Below are 24,649 nucleotides of genomic sequence, written 5' to 3'. Positions count from 1 at the left end.
GGGAGCAACTCCCCCCTAACCTGGAGGGAGCAATCCACCTTTTTCCGACTGAGAACCATGGCCTCGGATTTGGAGGTGCTGATTCTCATCCCCGCTGCTTCGCACTCGGCTGCAAACCTCCCCAGTGCACGCTGCAAGTCTTGACTTGATGAAGCCAACAGGACCACATCGTCCGCAAAAAGCAGAGACGAGATCTCGCGGCCACCAAAACAGACACCCTCCGTTCCCTGACTGCGCCTAGAAATTCTGTCCATAAAAATAATGAACAGAATCGGTGACAAAGGGCAGCCCTGGCGGAGTCCAACATGCACCGGGAACAGGTCTGACTTACTGCCGGCAATGCGAACCAAGCTCCTGCTCCGGTCATACAGGGAACGAACAGCCCGTAGCAACGAGCCCCGAACCCCATAATCCCGAAGCACCCCCCACAGGATGCCACGAGGGACACGGTCGAATGCCTTCTCCAGGTCCACAAAACACATATGGACTGGTTGGGCAAACTCCCACGAACCCTCCAACACCCTAGTGAGGGTATAGAGCTGGTCCAGTGTTCCACGGCCAGGGCGAAAACCGCATTGCTCCTCCTGAATCCGAGGTTCGACTATCGGTCGGATTCTCCTTTCCAGTACCCTGGCATAGACTTTCCCAGGGAGGCTAAGGAGTGTGATCCCCCTGTAGTTGGAACACAATCTCCGGTCCCCCTTCTTAAAAAGAGGGACCACCACCCCGGTCTGCCAGTCCAGAGGCACCGTTCCCGAACTCCATGCGATGCTGCAGAGGTGTGTCAGCCAAGACAGCCCCACAACATCCAGAGACTTGAGAAACTCGGGGCGGATCTCATCCACCCCCGGAGCCTTGCCACCGAGGAGTTTTTTGACTACCTCAGCAACTTCAGCCAGGGTAATGGACGAGTCCCCCTCCGAGTCCCCAGCCTCAGCTTCCTCTACGGAAGGCGTGTCGGAGGGATTGAGGAGATCCTCAAAGTACTCCTTCCACCGCCCGAGAACATCCTCAGCTGAGGTCAGCAGCGCACCACTTCCACTGTAAACAGTGTTCGTGGAACACCGCTTCCCCCCTCTGAGTCGCCGGACGGTTTGCCAGAATCTCTTTGAGGCCGACCGAAAGTCTTCCTCCATGGCCTCACCGAACTCCTCCCAAGCCCGAGTTTTTGCCGCGGCGACTGCCAGAGCCGCGCTCCGTTTGGCCCGTCGGTACCTGTCAGCTGCTTCAGGAGTCCCATGAGCCAGCCAGGCCCGATAGAACTCCTTCTTCAGCTTGACGGCATCCCTTACTTCCGGTGTCCACCACCGTGTTCGGGGATTGCCGCCGCGACAGGCACCGGAGACCTTATGGCCGCAGCTCCGAACAGCCGCACCGACAATGGAGGAGCGGAACATAGTCCATTCGGACTCAATGTCCCCCACCTCCCTCGGGACCTGGTTGAAGCTCTGTCGGAGGTGGGAGTTGAAGACCTCTCTGACAGGGGCCTCCGCCAAACGTTCCCAACAGACCCTCACTATGCGTTTGGGCCTGCCAGGTCTGTCCAGCTTTTTCCCCCGCCATCGAATCCAACTCACCACCAGGTGGTGATCAGTTGACAGCTCAGCCCCTCTCTTCACCCGAGTGTCCAAGACATATGGCCGAAGGTCAGAAGAAACGACTACAAAGTCGATCATCGACCTCCGACCTAGGGTGTCCTGGTGCCAAGTGCACTGGTGGACACCCTTATGCATGAACATGGTGTTCGTTATGGATAAACCGCGACTAGCACAGAAATCCAATAACAACTCACCGCTCGGGTTCAGATCAGGGAGGCCGTTCCTCCCAATCACGCCCCTCCAGGTATCACTGTCGCTGCCCACGTGGGCGTTAAAGTCCCCCAGTAGAACGACAGAGTCCCCAGTGGGAGCGCTTTCCAGCACGCCCCCCAGGGACTCTAAAAAGGCCGGGTACTCTACACTGCCGCTAGGCGCATAAGCACAAACGACAGTGAGAGACCGTTCCCTGACCCGAAGGCGTAGGGAGATGACCCTCTCATTCACCGGGGTAGACTCCAACACATGGCGGCTGAACTGGGGGGCTATTAATAAGCCCACACCAGCCCGCCGCCTCTCACCTTGGGCAACGCCAGAATAGTGGAGAGTCCACCCTCGATCGAGTAGAGTGGTTCCAGAACCCAAGCTGTGAGTGGAAGTGAGCCCGACTATATCTAGACGGTATCTCTCAACTTCCCGCACCAGCTCAGGCTCCTTCCCCGCCAGTGAGGTGACATTCCAAGTCCCAAAAACCAGAGTTGGCGCCCGAGGTTTGGGTCGGCCGGGCACTCGGCCCCGACCACCGCCCAAATCACAACGCACCGGCCCCTTATGGTTTCTCCGGCAGGTGGTGAGCCCACCGAAGAGCGGCTCCACGTTGTGGCTTCGGGCTGAGCCCGGCCAGGCCCCGTGGGCATAGACCTGGCCACCAGGCGCTCGCATGCGAGCCCCCCCCCCAGGCCTGGCTCCAGGGTGGGGCCCCGGTGACCCCATACCGGGCGGGGTAAACGGACGCCTTGATTTTTTTGTCATAAGGGGTTTTTGAACCGCGCTTTGTCTCGTCTGTCATCCAGGACCTGTCTGCCATGGGAGACCCTACCAGGGGCATGTAGCCCCAGACAACATAGCTCCTGGACTCATTCAGGCACTCAAACCCCTCCACCACGATAAGGTGGCGGTTCACGGAGGAGATAGATTTTTTTTTTTTTTTTTTGTGGTCCTGTTGGCTTCTAGGGTCAGAAGAGTTAAAGATTGTCCCCATGTGATATAGGAGTTCTAGCCTCAGCATACGGAAGCTCCTGAATCTGCTGCCCGGTGGCTTCTGGCTTTGCACATTGGGTTTGTGTTTCAGGTGCTCATTTGACTGTTTGTATTTAAAAAAAAAAAAACAGAGCTGTCTCAGCTCTGCATTTTACTGCTTCGTGGTCTGTGCTTCACATTCTGTTTGAAGAAGCGGTGAAATCGGAAGCGGCAGGATGTGGGTACACAATAATGGCCGCACGTGATCCTGTTCAATAAATAATGAAGCCGAGTCGAGGACCCGATGCAGGAAGTTAATCAGCCCAGGATTCCTGTTTTAGTGTAATGGGGAATAAAAGAGCAACCTTCTGCATGAAACTCGATACAGAAGGAAGTTCATTATCTCCATTCCTTTGGGTTTCCTTTAGCGTGTCGGTGATTAAATTGAAACGCACCGCTCGAGAGTTCCCACAATCGGTGTAAAAAGTGGCACAAGATTCGTTATCCTTGAGTAATTAATACTGCTTCTTTTTCAGATAGTCTTCCACGATCGTAGAATAATAGTGTGCGTTTGCACTGAGGTGGGCACTTCCTTCCTGGGAGTATAATGACATTGACGGCTCTGAGCTTCAGAAATATGCATCATAATGGAATTTTATATTTTGCGGTCTCCTCATTGCAGCAAAAGATAAAATGTCTTAATTTTTTTGGATTAATGTGATATATTCCTCAAGGGGTGAATCTAGTAAGATGAAGAGGATAATGGTTAGAGCCAAGGTCATAGGTTTTAAGCCCACCTCCTACTGTACCACCCTATATTACCCCAGTGAAAATGACCAATCTGTATAAATGGGTAAATTTGTTGTCAGTACCTTACCAGTGTATGTTGCTGTGGAGAAAAGTGTCAGCTAAATAAATAAATACCTAAATGATCATCTTACAGGATCTTACCTAGTAGGAGTGTAACCCTATTTAAGAGCATACTGGCTATTTGCGGACGTAAACAGAAGTAGAACTGTAGTCGATAACGTTTCTGAGCCTCTGTTTACTGAACAACATTTAGTGTCGCTGTCTGCAGTTAGAATTCGACACTCGTATATCCGCCTGATTTGAAGAAAGGCTCAAGTAGCAGACACGTAGATGACATTATTCCATTTGTCGTGATTGTCTGTGAAATAACAATGAATTAAACATGAAGTTGGGGTACTTCTTTAAAAAAAAAATCCAGTTTGATAATGTGCTGTAATTGTTTATCAGGCTTTGACCCAAAATGCAGAGCTCCGAACCCGTTTGAGCCGCATCCACTCTGAGTCCGTCCTCTCCGAGCAAGTGGTCAGCGTGAATATCATTCCCAGCCCTGATGAGGTACACTACCAACCGTTTCCCTCTCTTTAGGCTATATGCATTACCACGATGTTCACTTGGAGAGTTTCACTTGGAACTGTCCTCGCCATTGCTCCTTGCTCATATGAAGACAAGTTCTGCCCATCGATAGAGGCCAGTGGATACCTCAACCATGTGATGATGTACTTCAGCGATGCTGTCGCAGCATGATTTTCTTGGCTGGGATGCCATCCATAGACTTCTTAAAAAGGTTCCAATATTGCTGCTTGTTGTATTTGTCAGTAAGCTTTCCATTATTGCTTCTAGTCCTTGACAGTTAGATGAGGGGGTTCTTTGTCCATTATCGCTTGAGTTGTGACTGTTAAATAACCACGGTAACATGCTGACTCAGTGATCAGTGTAAACAGGGGATAGAAAGACTGCAAAAGCTGTTAAAGGTCAAAATAGGTTGGATCCGATGCCGTCATCAGTAGACACCCGCTTCGTATGTTCATTTGGTGCTGGGGGCTGCAGAGCTTTGTGCGTTTTCTCCCAAAGCTCATATAGCAAACCCTCAAATGGCGCAGCAGGTGGCGTAGTGGCTAGAGCTGCTGCCCTGTACTCGTAGCACCCAAGATTGAATCTCAACTTGAACAAGGTACTTGCCTTCAATTGCTCATACAAAAAAGTTATTCTGCGGTATAAATGGGTAAATAGTTGTAAGTAGCTTAACGTTGCAAGTGACTTTGGAGAAAAGTGTCGGCTAAATTAATAGATGTAATATCCCAGAAATCTTTAATACTGTGGCATGTTAGTATCTTGCCATCCACCCTACTGCAGGGATCTGGGTTTGAATCCGCAGCGTGCAACATTAGCCGTGGGCGACTCTTTCGGCCCACGTTCTCTTAGGTGGGCGTGATGGCCGGGGTTTTCTCCCCCTCACTGCTCACGGCAACGCAACTTCTCCAATAAGATCCTGTTCTTCTGGGCTGCGGTGGAACAAACAGCTTTGACCTCCAGCAGTGTTACCTGACTGCAGGTGGGTGCTTGTGTTTACAAGCTGGGGCTAGAATTGTACTTAGGACGGGAGAATAAGAACCGAGCAATCAGCCGTGTGTAGCCGTAAAGAGAAGCGACGCTCCGACGGAAACGAGAATGGAAGTCCTTAACCACACGGTGTCCTCTCTGCTTTGTACTCTGCGCTGTGGCGTGGCATCTCACGTGCGTCTGCCTTGCCCCATCTCCTCCTGTGGTCCAGGCCAGCGACCAGACCTGCGCAGGGGTCCCCCTCGCTCAGCAGACCTCCAACGAGAGCAGGCTCTCCATGTCCGAGTCCGTGTCGGAGTTCTTTGATGCCCAGGAGGTGCTTCTATCCGCAAGTTCATCGGAGAATGAGGTGAGGAGGCCGCTTGGGGGGGACTCTGGGCCGTGTCTGGAGTTTGGAGCTTCTTTAGCAACTCGACCGAAGCGTTACTGATGGGCCTGGTGCAGGAATGGTTGGTCAGCAGATAATGATCTCAGTCTAGGGGACTAAGTAATGTGAGACTGACATTTCGAATGGCCACTAAGGCTTTGTTCAGCTTTCACTTTATTGTAGATATTACATGGGCTCTGTGAGTTTGAGCAATCTCCCACACTTACTTTACATTTATTTATTTAGCAGATGCTTTTCTCCAAAGCAACTTCCAGTGAACTCTGTGAAGTGTTATCAGTCCACGCACCTTATTCACCGCGATGACTTACCCTGCTAGATACACTACTTACACTGGGTCACTCATCCATACATCAGTGGAACACACACACACTCTCTGTCACTCACACACTATGGGGGAACCTGGACAGCATGTCTTTGGACTGTGGGAGGAAACCGGAGCACCCGGAGGAAACCCACGCAGACACGGGGGGAACGTGCAAACTCCACACAGACTGCACAGGGACTGAACCCACGTCCTTTCGCACCACCCAGGCGCTGTGAGACAGCAGCGCTGCTTTGCTTGTTACTTTATATATACACACCACTAAAAGTCCAAAAACCTGCATTGTGTCCATTTTACTGGCTTGGATTTGACATGTCATGACTGTGAATGAAAGCTAGTTGCTTTGCGCTTGGGTTTAAATAGCCTTATTGCCACTTACTTTGGCCTGCAGCTGACATTTTCATTGCCATTAAATGTTGCCCTCTGCAAATGCCTAATGATGTGTAAAATACAGCCGCAGCCTTGACTCTGTTCAGAACTTAATGTGCTTCCCTGGACTTCTGTGAGCCAGTGTCCCCCGTTTTGACTGAGGACTGACCCATGCCAGTAGTTAATGGATTATCCACTGTATCACAGCGCTTGTAGCGCTAAACAGCCGTCACGTGGAGCCCCGGACTCTGCTTTATCTCAGTCGGTTGTGGACGTACTGGGAAAATCTTTCTGTCCGTCTCAACATGTCTTCAGCTTAGGCACAGCTTTATGTTCGTGAATACACTGGGCCCTCAACTTACTAATATAACTGGAACCGAAAGTCTGTCTGTAACTGAGCTTGTTCAATATTCAGATTTCGGTAACGAGGTAACGGCGCAGGAGACGGTAATGATGCTTATCGAAGAGATTTTGATGGCCTGCTAGTCTACGCTATGCTCTGCTTGGGAAAGGCAAAGAATGAGAATGCACGTCTGTCGTGTAGAACTTGTGGTGTGTGTGTGTGTGTGTGTGTGTGTGTGTGTGAACGTGTGTAACGAATGCATGCAAATCCAATCAGTGTCCATGCCAGTTGTCAGTAACTGCTGTGTGCAGATCCGGCTTTCAGACAACGTCTCTGTCGTCCCCTTCTCTCCAGGCATCAGATGATGAGTCGTACATCAGTGACGTCAGCGATAACATTTCAGAGGACAACGCCAGCGTGACGGATAACATTTCCAGGCAAAGTATGCACCCTACCCAAACACACACGCAGAACTGCCTGTTGTGGCCAGGCTCTCCTCTGTGTCCTGCATTCATCCGAAGCCCCTGTGATGGAAGGGTCCTCGCATGAACTGCGTGAGCGCATTTTCATCAAGTCAGGACTGACCCCGGAGGGCCACTCTTAGCTGAGCGGTGCGTCCAGCCACTGCAGAGCGTGTTGGAAAGTGCTTAGCGCTAGCAGTTTCTCTAGCTGGCTTTCTTTTCATTGTCTAAAATGAACAGAGTCCTTACCCTTGTTAATCGGCTACAGTGTTTGGTTTGTTCTTTGCGTTCTTTAATGTGGTCTTGTCATTCTTCATTAAAAGCTGTCTAACAGAGATGTACATTTTACCTAAATTGTGGATAAAACTGAAAACCAGCTTCGCTGTTTGGTTTTGCAATAATTTTGCAGTGGCATCGGTAAACCAGGCATATGTCGTAAAGCCATAAAATCTGTTGTCATTATGGTCCCACTGCTTGAAATAGCTTATTGAAGTGCCCAGCTATAAGCGACAATGGAGAGAACATTACAGTAAATTACATCGCTGCTTACAGCGTCTAATGGACACAGTTCAGATCACGTGTGCTGTTACTGCAGTGCCCAACGGCGATTTGGCAGGCGGGGCCTTCCGAAACGGACGCCGCACCTGCCTCCCTGCCCCTTCTCCTGACACCAGTAACATCAATTTGTGGAACATACTGAGGAACAACATTGGCAAGGACCTGTCCAAGGTGTCTATGCCCGTGGAGCTCAACGAGCCACTCAACACACTGCAGCACATGTGTGAGGAGCTGGAGTACAGCGAGCTCCTGGACAAGGCTGCTGAGACGGAGAACCCCTACGAGCGCATGGTACGTTCTCAACAGAGGCGGGACGCTTAAAGCTGACACCGCCCTGCACGCATAACCTGCGCGCGTATGGTACGTAATCAAACCCTCGCGGTACTGTGCAAAAGTCTTAGGCACTTAGATTTTTCACAAAAATATTCGTTTTGGACAATTATTCGTCTTCTGCATTAGCGTCAATGGGAAAGAGCATATTTTAGATTTCCAAACATTCCTTTTGCAGAAAGTTACAGTATTGCAGTGGGGGTTTTCTATGTCGTTAAAGTACACACACACACACACACACAAACGCACCGTCTGAGACCGCTTGTCCTGAGTGGGGTCGCGGCGAACCGGAGTCTAACCCAGCAACACAGGGCCGGAGGGGGGAGGGGACACGCCCAGGACAGGACGCCCCAAGCAGGACTCGGAACAACAGACCCGCCAGAGAGCGGGACCCGGCCAAGCCCGCCGCGACCCCGCTCTGGACAAGCGGTTGTTGACGATGGATGGTTACTAAGCTTTGTAGAAAGTTTATTAATAAAGAGCATTATTTTTGAAAGCATTCTCACTTCACAACTTTTTTCCCCCCCAGGTGCCTAAAACTTTTGCACAGTACTATAAATGAACAAATAAATGACATTGTAATCTGTTTTGCAGAGAAGTGGCAGGCAGAAAGAAAGAAAAAAAAAAATTCAGGTTACCTGCTCCATTAAACACTTATGATTCTCTTAAAAAAATTATAAGTGTTTAATGGAGCAGGTAACCTGATTTTTTTTATTTATTTATTTATTTATAAAACAAAAAAAAACTCATGGAGGGTCTTAATGTGGAAGTTCCACCAGTAAACACATGCAGCTGTACATTCCATCCTCGGAACAATAGACTATATGGGGACGCTTCTTGCTCTGAAAATCAGTTTTTCCTGACATTTTGTATTTTTGTTTACTGTGTGTCTGTACGTATGAATACAGTATATATATACATATATTGCATACAGTGTTTTATATGAAATCGTAAATAAATATGCACATATATATGTTGAAAAAAAACAATGGAAGTAGAATAAAACTAAAATTACATTAAAATAAGCAGCCTGCTTTGCAAACTTTGACATTTTTTGGCTGCTGTCCGTTGTTCCCGAAAACTTTTGTTCCGCATGTGAAAATAGTAAAATGTTAGATCTGCTATGGACTAAAGCAGAAATAAAATGACAGTACTAGTACCTATACCTGTATCCTCTATCGAAACTAGCTGTAAATAACCTTCTGCATGGCCTCCCAGTTTAGCCATGAGTGCAGGCCTTCAGTGATGGGAGATGCTCCTTACCAGTGGTCTTTAGATGGAACATTGCACTTGTCCCTGCACAAGTTTAACACACAAAAATAAAGTCGCTGATGCATGTTGCCCCTGTGGAGGACACTTTGTCAGAGCGCTGCCTCAGGGACTCTACTGTTGGGCACATCAATGGCCTAAAGCAGGACATGATCTCCTGTGAACCGTGAGCCCCAGAGAGCTGTCTGCTGTCGGCCGGCTGTCATTCCGATCAGATCTCCTGAGAAACGGCGCACGTCAACCCCAGAGTACCACTTTGCAGTTCTGTAGCAGCAGTGGTTGTCCGCCTGTTCCCCTGCCCACACCCCTGACCGAAAGGAAACCAGGACCGCTAGAGCAGAATGGGATTGCAGGATTCCTTGCGCGTGGCCGGTAGCCACGCGCGCATCGGCGTGCCGAGCCGGAGCACTGCCAAACGATCGAATGTCTGTCCCCGCTGGCTCGGACGAACAGTGGATTTTCGTTTGTGCACCGTGCCTTCAGAACGATGCCAATTATTCCCTGCTGGAAATACCATTCACAGCTCACTTAATAGAGAGCTGCAGCGTGAGTGTGGCTACGGGGGATGAGCGCTTCCACTCCCCGAGCCTCTCAGGAACATCCTCTGATCCCTTTTATTCCTTAATAGGCCTTTTCCTTAACAGACTCTTTTTGTACTCGCTCTCCATACACATCAGGGGCTATTTTTATTTTTGAGCTCCTCTGCTCCGAGTATTAGATTTGTATATCGTCCGCTTATTTGGACGACAGCGACGGGCATCGGCTGACGTATCGGCGTAGCGTCCCTCTTGCGGTTTTTGAATGGGGGTGGGCGGTTTGCCGTTCCTTGTAGCTTATAATTTAAGCCTCGGTTTCATGGGACAAAACCATATGTTTAGAGAACAAAATTAGTTGTAATTGTGCTTGTCCTGAAGGGCCACGGTTAGGTGTGTTCTTGCCAGGTACGCCTGTTGTTGTAGTGTGCTCTCCTACAGCTGCTCTGTATGTATGCCTAAGTAATGACCGCTTTCTTCTCCTCAAGGTCATTGTCGCTGCTTTTGCAGTCTCTGGGTACTCCTCCACCTACTACCGAGCGGGAAGCAAGCCCTTCAACCCCATTCTCGGAGAGACCTACGAATGTATACGGGAAGACAAGGGCCTGTGCTTTTTTTCCGAACAGGTACGCTGGAGCTGAAGGATGCCTTCCAGGAAGGAATTTAGGAATTGTCCATAAAGAATAATGTTTTTAAACGGCAAAGACGTGGACGAGATGCGTTTTTAAAAAAGCCAGGGGTGGGGAGCCATCCGCAGCACTCGGTATTTTTGCGCTCCTGGGGTTTGCAGTTCTGCAGTAGCGACATTCCCACAATGCCCCTGCTCTGCTGGATCTCCAGGGCTCTCCTCTCCTCCTGCGTCCTTGTCGGTTTTAAAACAAGCTGCGTCCGGGTCCCAGCTGAGCGATATGCCCAGCGGCGAGCGTGTTCAGTTGGAGCACCGCTGACATCTGCGTCAGACCGCAAGATATGGACACAACCGTGTTCCTTTCGCTGCTGAAACACATGTTCTAAATAACATAGGATGTCGTTGGCCTTTCTGCAACGTGCCCGCCTTATATTGCATATTTACATACAGCCTGTGTACCCTGAGCCTAGTAAAACATAATTGATGAAATACAGCCAGATACTGTACATTTCCTCTTTCTCATTTTCTGAAATAGAGAACCGTTGTCAAGCAGTATTCCTTGTGGACTACAGTCAGTAGAGCCTCTTTACCACAGTACTTCAATGACTGCAGTAATGAAAAGCACAGTACTTGAAAATGACTCCTTGCAAATGCGACACTGTAATTGACTGGAGAATCAGACGTGCAGATAATTATGTTAGAATATTAAAAGGGAGAGAGTATGACTGTCTCAAAGGTAGAAATTTTTTTTTTTTTTTTTTGCGCTGTTTCATTTGGAGTCGGACTGTGAGGGTCCCCTGGTAATGAGATGAAGGTGAAGGCTTTACTTCATGCCGATAACTGTAATTAGATAGTCATGTGCAATTTCACTGTGTCTGCTTGTTCGTCAAGGTGAGCCACCATCCACCCGTCTCTGCTTGTCATTGTGAGTCCAAGAAGTTCACCTACTGGCAAGGTAAGATCACCAGAGTTGCTCTTATTTCCTGCGACTTCATCTGTCTTGTTACCAGTGCATCAAAGTGCGGAAACTGTCATTTATGGACCCTCCATTGTGGAGTGTGATTTAATGCTAGGTGTCTGATTTAAGCCCATTCATAGAAAATCAATGCATGCTAGATCCACCTTGGCTTTAGCTATAGAGAAAGCAGAAGAAAGGGCATTGGCTCCACCATTACAATGGTCATTTAACAGACATTGTGAGTCTGCAGTGGAAGCAGCCAATTGTTTGGCTCCAAAGCTGATTTTCTTCTTTGTTCTTGGTTTCCAGATATGAGATGGAAAAACAAGTTCTGGGGCAAATCCATGGAAATCCTGCCTATTGGGACAGTCAACGTGATGCTGCCGAGGTAAGCCAGCAGGCTCTTGGTCCTCCCGGTGTAGCACACGGGCAACGCCTCTCTTGCCCCCTCGCTTCCGAGTAATCCTCCTATCCGGTACCCTCTTACCCGTTTGTGGACGTCTCTCTTTTTTGTCTGCTCATCCTCCCGAGCAGCAGTTGATGGCACACCAGTCTCATTACGCTACTTTAAGTGGTTGTAGTAATGAACTTTGCACTGTTCCAGAAGTTTTTGGAGACAGCCAGGAAACCAGGGCGAAAAATGCCCTCGTGTTCATGTTCGAAAGCAGGTACTTACAGAAGAAGAAATGAGTGCAAGAACTGCTGAATGAACTAGAAGGCTCTTACCGCTCACAGTTGTCCTGCAGGTCTGCGGGAGGGACCCTCCAAATCACTGGACGGTGTTAACTGTATGCAGCTTTGTGGTTCACTTCTTCTTCACGGGTACAGTTTTTGCCGTGCTGTCTGACATTCTTCTGCAAACGTTATTTGGAGTCTCTATAGATACTTTTATTCCCAGGTCCCTTTTATTCAGTTGGATTGCCAGACAAGCCACCGACCGGCAATGACTATGATGATGTCTGACCTGAGCTTGGCCTCCGCAGTAATGGCCACTTCCGCGCCCCACAGGTTTGGCGACCACTACGAGTGGAATAAAGTGACCACCTGCATACACAACATCCTGAGCGGGAGGCGCTGGATCGAGCACTACGGAGAAATCACCATCAGGAACACGAGGAGCAGCACCTGCATCTGCAAGCTTACCTTCATCAAGGTAACAGGCAGCTGAAATCGAAATGTACTGCCAGGGAGCACCTTATATCAGGCACTAAAAATCTTGTCAGCATCCTACATACTTAGATTTAATTTTTACTCTCTCTAACTGAATTTTTTCCATACTCTACATAAGGCCTGCACATGTTGATTCTGTCAGTCTTGTAGTCGATGGAACGTGGAGGTGTTGGTCATCGCTCATCACTGTCCCACAGGGAAACTACTGGAGCTCAAATGTGAATGAGGTGCAGGGCTTTGTGATGGACCAGGAGGGAAAAGTGGTGCACCGGCTGTTCGGAAAGTGGCACGAAGGTCTTTACTGCGGAGTGCCCCCCTCGGCCAAGTGTGTCTGGAGACCAGGTACTGCCATCGTAGTACCATCGTAATCATCCAACCTTGAGAAAACAACCTACCAGCTTTCTTTGAATAACGGATCCTCGTGCCAATAGAATTTGACAAGCACGTGCAATTTGTACCCTAATGTTTGCATAGTGATCTGTCAACTCGCGCAAACACCTTACGAGAACAGGCATCTCAAGTCAAAATGCAAGTCTTGGAGATCGAAGGAACAGCAGACCCCAGCCCACATGTACCGTGGGTTCTCCTGTAGTCTTATGACTGCTCTTAAGAATTTGAAACCCATTGATTCTTTTAAGGGGGCGCGGTGGCGCAGTGGGTTGGACTGGGTCCTACTCTCTGGTGGGTCTGGGGTTCGAGTCCCACTTGGGGTGCCTTGCGGCGGACTGGCGTCCCGTCCTGGGTGTGCCCCCTCCCCCTCCGGCCTTACGCCCTGTGTTGCCGGGTAGGCCCCGGTTCCCCGCGACCCCGTTTGGGACGAGCGGTTCTGACAATGTGTGTGATTCTTTTAATCATAATATACAACTGTCATTTACAACAATAATGAGCCAAAAAAAGACATTTGAGTTTGAAATTGAAGTGATAAAACAGAATTCTCCTGAAAGGCAATATCACAAATGACTGAGAATCACTGTTTTCCAACAAATGAGAATCAGTAGCGAGGAATTAAGTGATTACAGCAGTTATATTTGCCTTGTTAGGCAGTGCAACTTGTACCTGTCATTAAAAATCTAGAACTTCATTTATATAGCACATTTAAACTGAAATCCTCAAAGTTCTTTTCAGTAAGGAAGGTATATGGGATAAGGTATCCGAAGCAGAGAAGCGTACCATAAAACTCATTATTTAAAAATAATCAGTAAAAACATAAAAAAGAAAAACTCCAACAAAAGAGAACAGAATCTGTCCGTTATCAATTACTGCCTTTCCAGTGACAACTGTCAGTGGTCCACAGCCTATTCTGGAAGCATACAGGGCGTGAGGTAGGGTTACACCCCAGATGGGACACCGGTCACCTGCAGAACAACCACACACTCATTCACTGGCACATAAACACACTCAGACACGCTTGGAATAACTGTAATGGGGGAAGCAAAAAGGTTTCGCATTATAGCGCATTTCTGTTTCACCATAAAGCAGTGCTTTATTGTAAATAGGCTCCGCAAAGGTGTAAATCTACAAACGGATGAAATCTGTCGAGCCTCGTTAAAACGCACACCTCGTTTTCCCTCAACAGGCTCCATGCCCACGGATTACGAGCTGTACTATGGATTCACTCGGTTTGCTATTGAGCTTAATGAACTGTGTCCCGAGATGAAGGACCTGCTGCCGTCCACCGACGCTCGCTTCCGACCGGATCAGAGGTGCGTGGCCTCTTCGCTCAGAACGAAGTCACGCTTGCCGAATGGCCTCCGGATACTTTTGCGCGGTGTTGCGGTCTTCGGTGTCACGGAGGCACTCTGTACAGTGCTGCCCCCTGCAGGAGTCAAGTGGTTTTACCGTTGGGATTATCCAACCGCCCATGTTCAGTAATCACTTGTCCTGAGCGAGGTCACAGGGGTCCAGAGCCTATCTCAGAATCCCTGGGCATATGGCAGGGGGCGCTAGATGGCAGTTGTTGGAATTATGTCCAACAGTCCTTATGCAGTTGTGCTGAATTTTCTGGCTTTTCCACCTTTTGGTTTTGTTTCTGTCGAATGGCAGCGTTCCGTCTCTGTGTGAACGCTTTCTAAGTACGTACGCACGTGAAAGCTGGAGACTCCTTTGGCACCACAGGTACCTGGAGGAGGGGAAAATAGAGCTGGCGACCACAGAGAAGCAGAGAATCGAGGACCTGCAGCGGAGTAGGAGGAAGTGGCTGGAGGAGAACAACATCAAGCACCAGCCGCGGTTCTTCAAGTGAGTACAGCGTGCGTTCTTGGGCTGGGGCTCCTGGTGCACCCGCTGCAGTCGGGGGTCTGTTGGGCTGACCTGCTGCCCTCGGTCCCAGTTGCCTCACAAATGGGCAGAATCCTATGGAATGGGTACTCCGCTTCTGCCCCCTTCCCTCACTCCCCCCCCCCCCCCCCCCCCCCCCCCCCATCTCGTCTCCGCCCACAGGAAGGTGATCGACGCCAACCAGAGGGAGCGCTGGGTCTCTAACAACACGTACTGGGAGCTACGCAAAGACCCAGGTTTCGGCAAACTGGAAAACCCCCAGCTTTGGTAGTGCTCATACGACAGTGCTCAACATATCATCAGCTCTAACAAGAGGCTCTTACCTATGCACAAGGGTCCAAAAGCTCTCCTCTGCTGCTGTTACCGCGGAGTCGTACGTAGGGAAAGGTACTGCAGATCTGGGCCCGTGCGTCGACGGCGTCTCTCACTGAAGCCAACGTGTCCCGTGGCGGCTTTGAGAGAGTGCCGTCAGAGCTCGTACGCTGATCCGGAAGCTGTAACAGCTACTGAGTACGTCTTTGCCTTAAAAAAACAGCATTGCTTTCAACATACCTGGTACCACTAAGCTCACTGGAAGCTTTAAATGGAAGAAAAAAATCCACTGGATTTGTCAAAGCGCTCTGGTTTCGACAGGTGCCCGAACTGGGCAACTGAGACATCGCATCCGTAGCTAAAAATTAACCTTGCATGTTTACCGGGGCAACTTTCTTTAGCGTAATTTATGTTGACGGAAAATGTGAGAGAGAAATTACTATTTTAAAACACTGTCAATAATTATGTAAAATATTTAATTTTGCTAATTAACATTAGATAACACTCCACAAATCAAACATATTTGTTACGGTGGAATAATTCATATTTATTTTAGAGATGAGAAAGGCTGAAAAGTCAAGCTTGTGTCACAGCTGTTCTCTCTCGGGACAAGCGGTAACCATGACGACGAGCGCGTTCCTTGAAAAGCCGAAAGACGGGAGCTGCATTCGGTCGGCTTGAAGTTGAACAATCAGTGAGAATTTAGTCTCTTATGCTGCGGGTGCCACTATACTGTAGTGTCGTATACTGATAATTTATTAATTTCTTCCCATCCAAAGAGTTCAGTGGCGGTCAGTGACCAGCCTAAGAATGAGTGATGTTGCAGTGTGTCATGTCTAGAAACGGCTAAGAAAGTAGTAGGAATGTAAACACCATCTCTGTTACCCCCAGCAGCCAAAACAGCTCCTATTACTAATACTGTTACCTAAGTGATGGAAAGCGGACATCGCATGGCCCCGTGCAGGAAGGGGCACAGTGGTTAAAGACTTGGAATGTAATGGTGGCTGGTGAACATCCCATCAGGGACACTCCTGTAGTACCCTTGAACAAGGTAAATGACCTGAATCGTTCCCATCAAATATTCCACTGTGTAAACGATTCCGACTGTGTGTTGCTGGACTGTAAAGGTTTGCGGTACAGAGGCTCAGGAGTGAAAGTGAGGAGCGGTAGTCTGTCTGTGGAGACGCAGTGACCCAAACCCCCCTCAAGTATGAGCTTGACAGGATGCAATGTGTATTTCCTGGTGTTCATTTGGAAACACAGCTGCATCGAGTAGCCATTTATTTATTGGCAACTATACAGGAGAAGAAAACACACTTTGTGTGTTTACATTGTCTGTTGTGCTTGTCAGATAGAAATCTCACTCTGGCAAAGGAAACCTTTTTTACCTGTTGGAAGGAATTTAACCCGTAAATGATGTGCAGCACCGACCAGCGGAATGCAGTTAGTTTTGGTTCTGGTTGCAGTTCTCAAGAGTCAGGAGGACAGGTTGGAGGTGCGGCGGCCAGAACGCTTCCGATTGATTGCGAGACGACACTCGAGAGTGTTAAAACACTCTGTTGTGACTTAACGCAACCAGGTATGAACTTGAATTCCTGTTTACGCCATCTAATGTGAAGAACAGCAGACTTGTTACTGAAATTACACACAGCCAAAAGGGTGTGAATTCAAATAATTGAATGTTAAGCAAAATTACCATAGTTTTCCCCCAGGAGTATATAGCTCTCTATGATTTAAGGCTCCAAGAATATAAAGTTAGATCAGTACTGTGCCTACTGTAAAAGAAGGCAAACCAATCTCTCATTGTTCGGGAACAAATATAATGTAGTTTGCACACTGTATCAGTTAAGGGACTCAGGATTTTTGTGGCTTTTACTTTGCTTTTGTTCCAATTTGTAAGCAGCAGCAGTTCACCTGGAATACAGCGTGCAGCTGGGAAGGGGGGAGGCGGGAGCAGTTCGGTGTCCGCAAGGATAACGAGGGAAGAAGTTTATTTTATTTACCCTTACATGCATGTGTGAGCAGGTGGCTACAGGAAAATTTCCATCAGTATAACTGGTAAGAACTTTACCGCAAAGTCCATACTTCAGTAGTTTCCTCCTTTCATTGTAATTGTTGAGAAAATACCAAAATATTAGAAAACAGTTGTAGCTCATTCAGCAACAGTTCAACTTGCTGTGCCTTAACACATTTATTAACCCCTTACACGAATACGCGTTGCTACAGTAGCGTAGACCAGTGTGGGAAAAGAATGCTACAAGCACTGTATTTTGAGGTAAAACATGGTACTTCATAACCGAATGGCCAACTGTACATTCTTCCAAATACCTGTCTAACTGCAACGGAATAACCATAACCAATCATTTGAGAAGTACAGCGAAGGGCGGTAAATTGTTGCCCTCCGACTGGCAGTGGTGTGACGTGACACGATACGATATGGGGAGCGTTTGGTGCTGTCGCTGGACTGCTGAGTGTTCAGCTCTCCTTTCCACGTGGTCTGCAGCATGGTTTTTGTGGTCAGCATGTAATGAGACCTTGCGTGAGAGCCACCTCAGGTTTTCGCTCACGAGGGGACCCTGTTGCGCGCTCTCCCCCACCGGTAAAGACAGCACCTACTTTTTGTTTCGTGGTACCTTGAGCCATCTGCTTCTGTCCCTCTGCTCTATACTAACAATCTCCATCCGTTCACCTTAAAGCGTTGCTGTCAGAAAAGGTTTTGGACAATGATGTTCCACTTCAGCTTAGATTAAGGTGTTTAAAAAAAAAAAAAAAAAAACTCTTTGCAAAGAACTGGGAAGTGTACCATGTGGTCATAACTGCAGGTAGAGCATTTTTCGAGCCACCCCTCACCTACTGGCATTCCACCGCTGCTGGAAGAACAGAAGACTTGAAACCTACACGCGAGCTGTCGTTTCGTCACGTTGTCGTAGTGCTGCGCTTCTCCCACAGCGGAAGCGTAATGGAGTGGGAGGTGAAAGGAGGAAAGCGCAAAGGATCCCGCCACATTCACGCTCCATGACAATATTGCACAGAAACCACTTGGACCTCTGGGTAATCCATCTGTTTCCATGTTAATTGCATGTGCAAAGGGAAAAAGCCTGCCAATGAATGTTGTGAATGCCTTACATAAGGATGGTTAGGATTTCCTTTTTCATTTTTAAATATAAAAATTTCCACCTGATGCTGTGTAGGGCTCTCAGCTTAGTCAAGTAAATCCACTTTCTGATGGGTTCCTTCTGAAGAAGTGCAATTGTATACTTACATATCTTTTCATGAACACTGTACACTGCTGCTATATAGTGCTTGTTCTAATAAAACAAAAAAACGGCCCAGCTGGTCTTCATTGCCAACCTCGCAGCAAGATGACACAAGAGTTTTACTGGCAACTGTTGCATTCTCTGATTTAAGCAAATATTTAAATGTGTAAGGAACAAAGACTTGTGTAACTTGACAAGAAGCAGAGTCCATTAATGCACCAACTGTATCAGAGGCTCTTTACAGGAAAAATATCAAAACAATCTTCACATAGTACAAAAATATTCCCATACAGAAGAAAACGGTAACAAGTAACAGCTGAAGGTAAGGCTGGATCCCAAGGCTTATTGCTGATAATGCACTGACCCACAATGACTACACATGCAAACTTCCTTCCTCAAAGCTACCTGATGAAGATAGTCGCATCTAATGCTTCTCGTATATATGAGGTTTCTCTTTTTTTTTTTACACAAGTTAAACTTCATCAAAAGCACTGCTTGGGTAGATCATTTTTATCACCATGGTATTTCAATGTGACCACTTCTGATTCAAATGCCAGACACCAAGTAAAGGAACAAAAAGTGCTGAAACAGGTCATCGCTGCACTTTTTGCTCCTTTACACACCACCGCTTTAAGCACAGACCTACCTGTAGTCAAAGTCCCAGTAAATAAGTACGTAAAGCGTTGATCACCTTGTCTACGGCATGCACGTGCCCTCCTGTTGATGCTATTCTTGCTTCTAAGTTGAGCGCTGCAGTTTCTCACCACAACTGCAGCACTACAAACAACCTCATCTGTTGCGGTACATTTGCAGGTGCAAAAATAATGAGGCCCCGAGAGACTAATTTTCAAGATTAAAAGAAGCAAAAACCTTGCTCATCTTTGTTTTATGCCGACAGTAAGTTGGCATAATGTAAGAAGCACATATTATAGAGCCAATTTTAGATGTTAGTATTTGATCAAAGACTCTTTGTGCTGGTGACCTTCACCTAGTTTTTAAGAAGCTGGAACAGGCACAGCCTCGGAATAAGACAGTTTCGCCAAAATTGGTATGTAGGTCTCTCTAATGGAAAACTAAGATTAGTCTGTTAAGACTGAGGGACTTGTCACTAAAAAGTGACGTAGCTTCACGAGGGCCCTTGTGAAGAACAGTTAAAAAATATTAGTTATACATTAGCATGAGATCACACACCCGCACCATGAATCTCAATACACGTCGGCCACTTTACAGGTCCAGTGAACTGTGCAACACGTTAAAACGCAAAAAGCAATTTCTTTAAAAAAAAATTCATCTAATAAATATTGCTTGAACTTCTGAGTAGAAATGCAGATGCCCACTAGTTATGTTTACAATATGACATAAATACGATATGGGTCGAACTTCTACGTGCAACTGATTTTCGGGTTTTATTTAAAAAGGATGCGGTGCCAGGAACACACGCTGATCTTGACACCCCGTTCCTGTGAAGAATTCCGGCTGTAACGATCGCAGCACAACTCACTTCAGGAACTCTTCTTGGAGGCCATGATTTTGACGTACTGCAGCGCGCTGTGGGCCGCGTCGTTGTGCGCGTTGCTGCAAGTGATTCCGGTGCCGTGGCACACAGCCACCGGGGATGTGGACAGCTCCGCCAGACACTGGTACTGCCCGCTCACCGTCAGCTCCTCTGAGAGAAAAGCCGGGCACCTTCAACGTTATGTCAACCTGCGCTAACAATTTAAGCAGTACGCTTGTGCGGAAAGTGGGTCTTGTTCTACTATCTCTAAGGAGCGATAAGGGAACGTTTTCCAGGGCCTGCACACCGCAGGGAACTCACCGATGTCAAAGTAGGTGACCTCGAACCCCTGCTCCTGGGACAGCTCCAGCATCATTTGCACATAGTCTGTGTTGGGAATGCTGAGGGGATTCCTCCTCAGCATTGAGATCTTTTCACCCGTGCAGCTTCTCAAGCAATCCAGCCTGATACGGGGCTTTGCCTGTATGTAGAGGCTCAAATCAGCAACAACTCCAGCACTCTGGCAGTGTGACCGTCTGTCTTTTAAAAGGCACAGTGTAAGTCTTCTGAAGCAGCTCGAATCAAGACACTTCACTTACCCAGAGCATGTCGGGGTAGCCCGAGAGGCTGTGAAGCTTCGCTGTCATCTTTTCTGCAGCAGTCCTCTTTGCCATCTTTTTTGAACTTCCATTTCCTGGAAATCAAAGACGTTACATTACAGAGCTCACAAAAATGACCACATGTGGCGGAAATGGACAGCTCGCAGGGAAGTGGTTAGAGCCAAAGGTCGCAAGTAAAAATTCCAACTCTGGCTGTACTAGCGTTGTACTTACCCTAAATTGCTCCAGTAAAAATTACCCAGATGTATAAACAGGTAAACAACTGTAAGTAGCTTAACCTTCTAAGTCACTTTGGAGAAAAGCATCAGATAAATGAATAGAAGCGAATGCTGTTTTTACACCAGTGGAAAAAGAACGAAATGCCCTTGTCTTCACCAAAGCTAAAGCACTATGGAATATAAATATGCAGACTCCTAAACTCAGTTCAGCAGGCGTCACTCACCGGTCTCCAACAAGGACTCTACACGACAGGTCACAGTAAACTCTCTTTGGTGAGGTGGTCCAACTTCCATGCAAACCGAGTATTCGGGACGGCGCCACCCATTCTGCAACGCAAGCTCCTGTTGGACACAACACATGGGGGCTGTCAAATTTCCAAGATCCAAGTAACTTAAGGCAGAACATGCTTGACCTTGCAACAGAGGCATGAAAAGAATGCCGCAATCAAACGTGATGTGACAAAAGTGAGCTGACTGCTCGTACTTCAGTTTAATAAGTTTTGTTTATTATGAAGTATAGTTGGACAATATTTGCAAACAAAAAAACTATGAAAAGAGCTTATTATACTCTGTCATTGAAAGAGACCATGACCGAGTGATGGATGTCACATTAGCGTTATTATTATGGCATTTTCATATTTAACCATTACATTTTAAAGAGAGACACACCTCAAGCAAAAAGTGACAATGACCAACAGCAGTAACTGCAAAACCACAGAACTGCTGTCTTACATACTTGCAAAATCCCTACGGGGTTGGACTGCTCCACCGGCTCTGGCGAGACACCATCGTCCTCCACCTTCACTGTATGGAGGCTGCAAGAAAACAGAGATAAAGGGCACTTACATGCGTACAAAACCCCACGTCAAAGTTTAACCGGAGACATAAAACTCACCTCTTCCCCGACTCCGTTTGTAAAACCTTCAAAGCAGCTTCCGCAGCTTGGTGTTTTGCCGCCTTTTTCGTCGGCCCTTGACCTGTGACAGGAGGACAGACGGAGCTCCTCAAATTCCAGATCAAGCAGCACTCCACAGTTCCTTTTTGCAATCGAAAAGTGTTATCTTCAAACAGGTTTGACTCCGTGGCTAAAGAATCGAGCCGCATTCAGCGGCAAATGGCACCGAGGCTCTGAAGTGCTGAACACAGACCTGTGCAAGAGATATGTCCTACAGCGACATTAAAGACAAAGTTGGGCTGGTGTGCTTCTCCTTCGGCCTTCTCCATTGTATACGCTGGTACTGTCCCTGTTTTGATGCCATACTCGTGGAGGATCTGGATGGGGGTCTTTCCTTGGGTCACTGGCTGCTGCACCATCAAGCTGCAGCATAGGCATGAATAAGAGAACCCACTGTTACCATTGAGCATCCATCCATCCACCCATCCTCTGTCCCGCTTGTCCTAAAAGGGTTGCGGTAGCAGCAGGGAGAGCAGAGAGGCCCAGCCGCCCCTGTCCCCTGCAACTTCCTCCAGCTCAGCCTGGGGGATCCCCAGCCGTTCCCAGGCCAACTGTGAGATATAATCCCTCCAGCGGGTCCTGGACCGACCTCGGGGCTTCGTCCCAGTTGGCCGTTCCTGGTATACCTCCAAAGGGAGGCGCCCAGGGGGCATCCTTATCAGATGCCCAAACCACCTCAACTGCTTCCTCTCAATGTGGAGGAGTAGCGGCTCTACTCTGAGTTCTTCCCCGATGTCCAAACTCCTCACCCTGTCACGGAGAATGAGCCCCAACACCCTGCGGAGAAAACTCATTTCGGCCGCTTGTATCCGCGATCTTATTCTTTCGGTCATTATCCAGAGTTAATGACCATAGGTGAGGATAGAGATGTAGACCAACCGGTAAATGGAGAGCTTTGCATTATGGCTCAGCTCCCCGTTCACCGCTACAATCCGGTACAGCGACCGCATTACTGCTGCCGCTGCTCCCGGTCTGCGGCCGATCTCACGCTCCCTTCTCCCCTCGCTCGTGAGCAAGACCCCAAGATACTTAAACTCCTCCACCTGGGGCAAATTCTCTCCCCTTACCTGGAGGGGGCATGCAATCCCTTTCTGCGAGAGGGGCCGGGCTCAGCCCGAAAAGGCATCGTGGGGGGGGGGCCCATGTGGGCCCACCACCTGCAAGGTCCATCATGGGGGTCAGGTGCAATGTGTACCAGGAAGCGGGAGGGAGCGGGGTGGTGCATGGCCCCTCGCAGCAGAAACTAGCTATTGGTACGTGGAATGTTACCTCACTGGCACCATTGAGGATGTTAATGGAAAACATACCTATTATCCTTTACTTATCGGACAGCTTCGCCCAAAGCAACTTGCAATGCAAGGCGATCAGCTTTACAGTGATTTAACATTTATACTGCAGACTATTAGTGTAGTAATTCGGAGGAAGCACCTTGACGAAAACTACAGCAGCAGGAGGGGGATTCAAACCAACAACCTTTCCAAACCTTCAAACAACCTGTTCTGTGTTGCACCATGGTCTCCGGAGAAATGACATTTCGTTGCACCGTATACAAGCTATATAGAGGAATGACAATGAAAACAACTTGAACTTGATTACAAGGGAACAGCTCTAGACAGAACAGTACCTGCTGAACTTCACACTGTTTACTATGCAAACAATGTATTGTAACTGACAAGCCATAAGTCAAATGCTGCAGAGGGATCTTATTGTATCTGAGCACCGATTAGAATAATAATTAATAGTACACTGATGTGTATATAATGAGTGACAGCATCCAGCCACCAGTCAGAAATGATTATGATGCTGCAGCTATAAATATGTTGAAAGGTGAGAATTTCGAATGAATTATTGATGGCATTTAACTTTGTCGCTTTGAAGATCAACGTAACAACATCCGCGTGGACAAGATCAAAGTTATGATCAATCAATGCGAGGGCCGCGCGCGCCCAACCCGCGAGGACACACCTCCGGCTCCGCACAACACACACAGTCGACGTCACTCACGTCCTCACTCACCGCGGCTAGTTTCGTTCACTCTTGCGACAAAGTTAAATAAAAAAAATGCCATGTAGTCTAGAGAAATGAAGAAGAAATCATTCAGCGAGGCTGAGACGATTTTTTCTTAACTTTTTTTATCCCCCTCAGCAGTTCCGGACTTGACAACAAGTAGTATAACAGCCCAACTTAATTTGAGGCATGCGGGCTTCCCGCGCTACCCGGCGCGTGTCTAAACTAGTGTATTTACTGCGCGCTGAGTGCTCTGTGTGTGTGTGTGTGTGTGTACGTGTACTCATCTGCGCACACACAGCGCCTCTCCGAGCGCTGATGAACGGACCTAGACTCGACGAGGCCGCTCGTAAGCACCGCGCGCGCGAACCCGTCCTCAGTCATGTTCCCCGCATGTCCCCAGCAGCACAGCACTTAACAGCGTGCCGCTCCGCACTGCTCCTCGCCGCGCGACCTGCGTGCGTCACATCCGCGCCCCACAAACACCTTCCGGGTTAGATGGCCTAGAGCCGCCCGAGCAACAGCACGCAGCGCCGCTCAGAGGGCTGGTAGTTCGTAGTTCGTCGCGCTGACGTCATGTCCGGAGCGCGCGACCCCGGCTGCCAGAGTCAAACACGTACGTGTTGCGGCATCACGCACGTGCACTAGGACCGTGACGAGGGGTTCTGCGCAGCGGGTGGCTTTCGGAGCCGCAACTTTCAGAACCAGGTCACAGACTGGAAATACTGTATTTACTGTAGTTATAAAAGCATATATCCTGTTGGCTAAATGTCATATACAGAGGTCAGAGTTTGCTAATAAAAAAACCTATATTTTCAGTTTTTTTAAAAAGAAGTTAAGCAACACCATCGGGCCGAGGAGTGTGAATAAGAAGGCCGGCGTTACTGTTTATATTATTATTGTAATATTTTTAGGTCTTGATGTAATGTCTGGTTATTGGAGTGTTTTTTTTTTTTTATTCCCCCTGGCTAGGTTCATTGTTCTGAGTTAACGTTCTTGAAATGTATGTGATTTGTTCAATAAGCATATATCCTC

At 48.1% G+C, this 24,649-nt stretch overlaps 2 protein-coding genes across 8 annotated transcripts in view; one reads left to right on the top strand and one right to left on the bottom strand.

Annotated features, from left to right (window-relative positions):
* The window catches only part of osbpl6 (oxysterol binding protein-like 6), a 46,354-nt gene extending 28,534 nt beyond the window's left edge, over positions 1–17,820 (top strand). For 5 of the 7 annotated variants that reach the window (XM_018728965.2, XM_018728963.2, XM_018728961.2 and 2 more), the window contains 12 exons: positions 4,032–4,139; positions 5,356–5,493; positions 6,921–7,008; positions 7,623–7,876; positions 10,206–10,343; positions 11,237–11,300; positions 11,613–11,691; positions 12,312–12,456; positions 12,671–12,815; positions 14,050–14,176; positions 14,589–14,711; positions 14,913–17,820. In XM_018728965.2, the coding sequence (XP_018584481.1) occupies positions 4,032–4,139; positions 5,356–5,493; positions 6,921–7,008; positions 7,623–7,876; positions 10,206–10,343; positions 11,237–11,300; positions 11,613–11,691; positions 12,312–12,456; positions 12,671–12,815; positions 14,050–14,176; positions 14,589–14,711; positions 14,913–15,021 (1,518 nt within the window). In that variant the 3' untranslated portion in view covers positions 15,022–17,820. The remainder of the gene's footprint in view (positions 1–4,031; positions 4,140–5,355; positions 5,494–6,920; positions 7,009–7,622; positions 7,877–10,205; positions 10,344–11,236; positions 11,301–11,612; positions 11,692–12,311; positions 12,457–12,670; positions 12,816–14,049; positions 14,177–14,588; positions 14,712–14,912) is intronic. The other 2 variants (XM_018728966.2, XM_018728964.2) reach the window with 1 other exon arrangement.
* Positions 17,821–17,847: 27 nt separating this feature from the next.
* On the bottom strand, positions 17,848–24,090 carry prkra (protein kinase, interferon-inducible double stranded RNA dependent activator). Its single transcript, XM_018728969.2, has 8 exons — positions 23,943–24,090; positions 21,801–21,970; positions 21,548–21,629; positions 21,389–21,467; positions 20,877–20,994; positions 20,414–20,508; positions 20,136–20,295; positions 17,848–19,985 (listed from the first exon to the last, which is right to left on the bottom strand). The coding sequence occupies exons 1-8, from the start codon at positions 23,996–23,998 to the stop codon at positions 19,822–19,824; spliced, it is 924 nt and encodes a 307-aa protein (XP_018584485.1). The 5' UTR covers positions 23,999–24,090; the 3' UTR covers positions 17,848–19,821.
* Positions 24,091–24,649: the final 559 nt, after the last annotated feature.

Source organism: Scleropages formosus, chromosome 21, assembly GCF_900964775.1.
Source record: "Scleropages formosus chromosome 21, fSclFor1.1, whole genome shotgun sequence".
NCBI lineage: Eukaryota > Metazoa > Chordata > Actinopteri > Osteoglossiformes > Osteoglossidae > Scleropages > Scleropages formosus.
Note: the sequence above shows the minus strand (reverse complement) of the source record. Positions and strands in the feature narration are given on the sequence as shown.

Excerpts from the sequence above, each read along its gene's own strand:
- prkra (XM_018728969.2), bottom strand. The coding sequence starts at position 23,998 with ATGACTGAGGACGGGTTCGCGCGCGCGGTGCTTACGAGCGGCCTCGTC. Across the intron at positions 21,630-21,800 it reads AGGACATATCTCTTGCACAG|GTCAAGGGCCGACGAAAAAG; the intron begins GTCTGTGTTCAG and ends CTCCTGTCACAG. Across the intron at positions 20,509-20,876 it reads AGAGTCCTTGTTGGAGACCG|GAAATGGAAGTTCAAAAAAG; the intron begins GTGAGTGACGCC and ends TTTGATTTCCAG.